Source organism: Falco rusticolus, chromosome 4 (genome assembly GCF_015220075.1).
Source record: "Falco rusticolus isolate bFalRus1 chromosome 4, bFalRus1.pri, whole genome shotgun sequence".
In the NCBI taxonomy this organism is placed as follows: domain Eukaryota; kingdom Metazoa; phylum Chordata; class Aves; order Falconiformes; family Falconidae; genus Falco; species Falco rusticolus.
In genome coordinates, this window is record NC_051190.1 from 7053987 (window position 1) to 7058306 (window position 4320).

The 4320-nt window shown below is 50.4% G+C and overlaps 1 protein-coding gene across 1 annotated transcript; it reads left to right on the forward strand.

Annotated features, from left to right (window-relative positions):
- Positions 1-1484: 1484 nt before the first annotated feature.
- LOC119147786 (heat shock transcription factor, X-linked-like) lies at positions 1485-3674 on the forward strand. Its single transcript, XM_037387192.1, has 2 exons — positions 1485-2605; positions 3249-3674. The coding sequence occupies exons 1-2, from the start codon at positions 1925-1927 to the stop codon at positions 3672-3674; spliced, it is 1107 nt and encodes a 368-aa protein (XP_037243089.1). The 5' UTR covers positions 1485-1924.
- The last annotated feature ends 646 nt before the right edge of the window (positions 3675-4320 follow it).

The following is a 4320-nucleotide window of genomic DNA, read 5'->3' on the forward strand; positions in this document are numbered from 1 at the left end:
AACTTTTGGACCTGACCGATGAGGTGCTGGCAGCAATGGATGCCTTTCTGATTGGCCACCCTGAACGGGGGCCAGGACACTACTCAAGAAAGTACTGCAGGGACAAGCTGGTTCCAGTTGTCAGCAAAGGCAGGACCAGCTGAGAGCTTTCTTCCTGCAGTTACTGACCTGTCTTGAAGATATACAATGGAAACATAATAAAGTATTTAAAAACCCAAATGAAAGGTAGGAGAGTTTCTAAATAGATACTGAGCACGACAACCGTGCTCGCTGCATCCAGGATCAGTAGAAGCAAGAGGTTAAAACACTGCTTTTCTGCTGGACTCACAGTGTTAATACAATTATACTGCTCAGCATGATGTAACTCCAACATCATGTGTAAAACTATTATAGACTGTTAATGATGGGATGGAAATAAATCCTAACTTTTCCTAGACAGACAAGCAACAGCACAAAGCAAAGGAAAAAGATAAGACAAAAACATCACCAGATGTGAAAACCTCAGCTTGCTGTGATACCCATGTTGGACTTTCCCTGGCAGCAGCATCCACTCAGACAAGATGCTAGAGAGTCAGGGCTGGTCACACACATGGTCACCAGAAGATTTTTTGGGGGACGAGGCAAAAGGAGAACATAATTCACTGCCAGATTTCAGGAAATTTAAGTCACACGGTAATATGGATAAGTGACTAGAGAGACTGTCAAAACAGAAAAAGTTCCTAGCATGATTCTTCTCTTTTCAAAAGCACCTTGCTTAAGACTTACAGCTCCACTTTGCTGACTGGTAATAAAATTAAAACTTAAAAATCCCTAAAAACATGGCTCACTTCAATGAGATCATAAATCAACAAGGTGAAGAAATATCAATTCATTTATGTAATTATTTATCCCATGACCTAAGATAAAATAGGTTAGTCAAAACCTGAGAGAGAGTTAAGTATCTAAGGGAATACTTGTTTAAAGTAATAATATATTAAAAAAAAAATAAAAATGTTTTGAATCAAACCACACTGAAATCAGAAGTTTGCACAACTCCTCACAAATCAAGAGCTCCCCAGCCAGAAGGTGCCTTCTTTCCCTGCACATGACCACTGGTGGTCTTGGTTTCACTGGACACTTGCACAGTGCAGGCTTGGAAGAGGGCATTAGGACATTTTTTTCCACTGAAAGGGTTGTCAGGCATTGGAAGAGGCTGCTCAGGGAAGTGGTTGAGTCACCATCCCTGGAGGGATTGAAAAGACCTGTAGCTGTGGCGGTTAGAGACACGAGTGTCCCTGAAGGGTGGGCTTGGCAGTGTTAGCTTAATGGTTGCCCTTGATCTTAAGGGCCTTTTCCAACCTAAATGATTCTATTCTTTCTAAGAAAAGGTTTTCTTCCTGTGGTTTTCTTCAGTATTTTAATACCACTTGAAAAAGCCGAGGATGGGATAAATGTCCCTCCTCCTCTTTGTCGGACACTTGCTCCGTGCTTTGGACTGCCTTCTCCTTTATCCAGTGGACGCCTCCTCCTCCATACTTGCAGCTGTTCTTTGTGTTTACACCACTGCGCAGATTAAACACCTTGCATCGTGTTTCCTTAACAGACACCATCCCAGTGAAATGACAACAAGCAGTATGAGGACGTTTCTGCACATGTCAGAGGTGGCCAGCTGAAAAAGTGCCTGAACAGAGCACTGGGGTGCCCAACGCCGCCGCCGTCCCCGCTCCTCGCTGCAGACCCCCCTGGATGCAGCTGGACACAGCACGGTCCCCTCATTGCCCACAGCCCTTCAACAGCTTCGTTGCCTGCGGGGCCCTGCAGTCCCGCCAGCGGCGGCTCTGCCAGTGAAAAGCAGCAACAGAAGTTGCTCTTCAGCAACTGCTCCTCCGGCTGCTCCTTTCTGCCAGGCCACCGTTTTCAAACGTCACCGTGACGTCGCATTGTGATGTCACCACTATGCAGCACAGGCATCACAATGCCGTGCCGGAATATCTGCTGGGACCCACAGCCAGCCAGTGCCAGTTGGCCTTTGCTTGCTGACTGGCAGGACCAAGGCCTGGCTCTCCACGGTGCTGGCCACCGAGGCAAGCTTGGCACAAAAGCAATGGAGCGGGAGCTGTCTGCTCAAGTAACACCATCCCTGCCTGCTCCGGAGGAGCTGGGGCAGTGGGCAGACACGACTTGTGCTGGCCCTCCAGGACAGGGGGAAAGTGCCCCCCGGGACGCTGCCATGCAAGTGGTAGGGGAGGAGCGGCACGTCCAACCGGGGGGTGACGGACATGACACCAAACAAGTCCCTCCTGCTTCCAGCAAGAGCGTGGGCCAAGGCAGTGGGCTCCTGTCGCTCCGCTTTCCACAGAAGCTTTGGATGATAGTGGAAAGCGACCAGTTTCGGTCCATTTGGTGGAGCAAGGGAGGAAAATACGTGGCCATCAACGAGAAGCTCTTCAAAGAGGAGGTGCTGGGCAGGGGAGGACCTCTGCAGGTTTACACCAGGCAGAGCATGAAGAGCTTCCTTCGCCAGATGAACTACCACGGATTCATCAAAATGCAAGAGGATGGTGAAAGATCTGCCTCCCTGCCTGAGTTCCTGGCAGAAGAAGCAGCAGCTGCTGCTCACAGCAAGGTAGAGCCATCGCTCCGCACATCCACTAACGCTCACAGGGGTCTTGGGGGAGGGACGGACCTTCGCGTCGCATAAGGCCTCGCAATAGAGGGGGCGGGGAGGGCAGCGAGCGGTCCGGTTTTAGTTTCCTCCTCGGGGCGTTTTCAGGAAGGTTTGAGTTAGTCTTTCTGGCTAGTAGAAACGTGGATAAAGTACAGTTTGGTTATACCTGCTTAGTTTGAAGCCGTTCCATGGAAAGACAGGCTCCGTGTAACCTCATTGCTCTGAATGTCTTTGCTATGTGTCTTGCTGCACCAAATCTGAAACCTTCCTGCCGGATGCCAAGAGGATACACTTAAGGACCCCAGTGTTACCTCCCTGCTCATGCCCACCCTGGAGTTGCTGAACAGTCATGGTATTTGGCTTTTGAAAGCACTTCTTATGCTTTTGAAAAGCCTACGCTGCTCTTGCTGCCAGGGGTGGCGGTGACTGAACAGAACGCTTCACGTAACCTTTCGGCCTCAGCTTGAGGTTTCAGCCGTCCCTGAGAGTCCCTTCCACTATCCATGTTTGTCTTGTGCAATTCAGAGTCTGGCTTCTCGTAGCTTGGGCTTTTCCAGGCTTGGGATGGCGGCAACTGACTCTTCTCCTTTGCTTCTTCTAGGTACTCTACTACTATAACCCCCTCTTTAACAGAGGGCATCCCCACCTGCTGGAAAAGTGCCGGAGGAGGGCTGGCCTCAAGCGGAAAGCCCTGGAGATGGATGAGGGGCAGCCCTGCAGAAGACCAGGTGGCCAGCCTGCAGGGGACATGCCAGCGTCCACCAAGCGATGGGCTGAAGCACCTCCCAGCCTCGGTGCCACCCGTCCACCTCCACCGGCAGCTGCTCCCGCACTTCCAGAGCCGGCGGGAGCAGCGGGCAGCAAGAACTTCAGCCCTGTGGCCCCCTCCTCCCCACCACCACTCTCAGCTCTGCCAGCGTCCCCAGCACCACTCTGCAGACAAAGCCCTCCAGTCCCCCACTGCCCCACCTGCACCTGCCACCTCAGGACTGCAGACGCCATTGGACCCCAGCGCGGCACAATCTAAAGAGACAGAAAGAGTCAGCAGCCCGTCATGAATGAGTGTCCGATGGTTGTTGCTAAGGAGTGCAGCTTAGAAGAGCTGATGAGAAACTGATTGAACAATAAAGCTTTTCCAGTTGTCCTGTCCTGTTTGCACAGTGGAAGCCCAGACCTGAGTTTTTATTTCACCTAAGCAGAAGCGAGCCCACAAGCCATTTAATCGTCTTCCATTAACAGTTAAGCTCTAGATTCTTAGCCTTACTGAGTAAAAAGATAGATGGTGTTTGCATGATGCATGCACTGAGGGTGTTCTTCCTAATGGCAACATCTGAGCGAAAGGGGGATGCCATCAAGAACTGTGGAGACTACATACTTGTTTAAAGTAAGAATATATTAAAAAGAAAAAGGTTTTGAATCAAACCACACTGAAATCAGAAGTTTGCACAACTCCTCACAAATCAAGAGCTCCCCAGCCAGAAGGTGCCTTCTTTCCCTGCACATGACCACTGGTGGTCTTGGTTTCACTGGACACTTGCACAGTGCAGGCTTGGAAGAATCTCCCTGGCAGGGCTGCTGAAGTGAAGTCTCTGAACTTTCTTGATGCTCTGCTTCAAGCCTGCTTCCCCAGGTAAACTGCCCAACAGCTGGAAACCTGGTGTTTCCAGATCCAC

Bases quoted from the DNA above. Each gene is read 5' to 3' on its own strand.
- LOC119147786 (XM_037387192.1), top strand. From the start codon at position 1,925: ATGTCACCACTATGCAGCACAGGCATCACAATGCCGTGCCGGAATATC. The intron at 2,606-3,248 runs GTAGAGCCATCG...TGCTTCTTCTAG, and splicing joins CAGCTGCTGCTCACAGCAAG to GTACTCTACTACTATAACCC.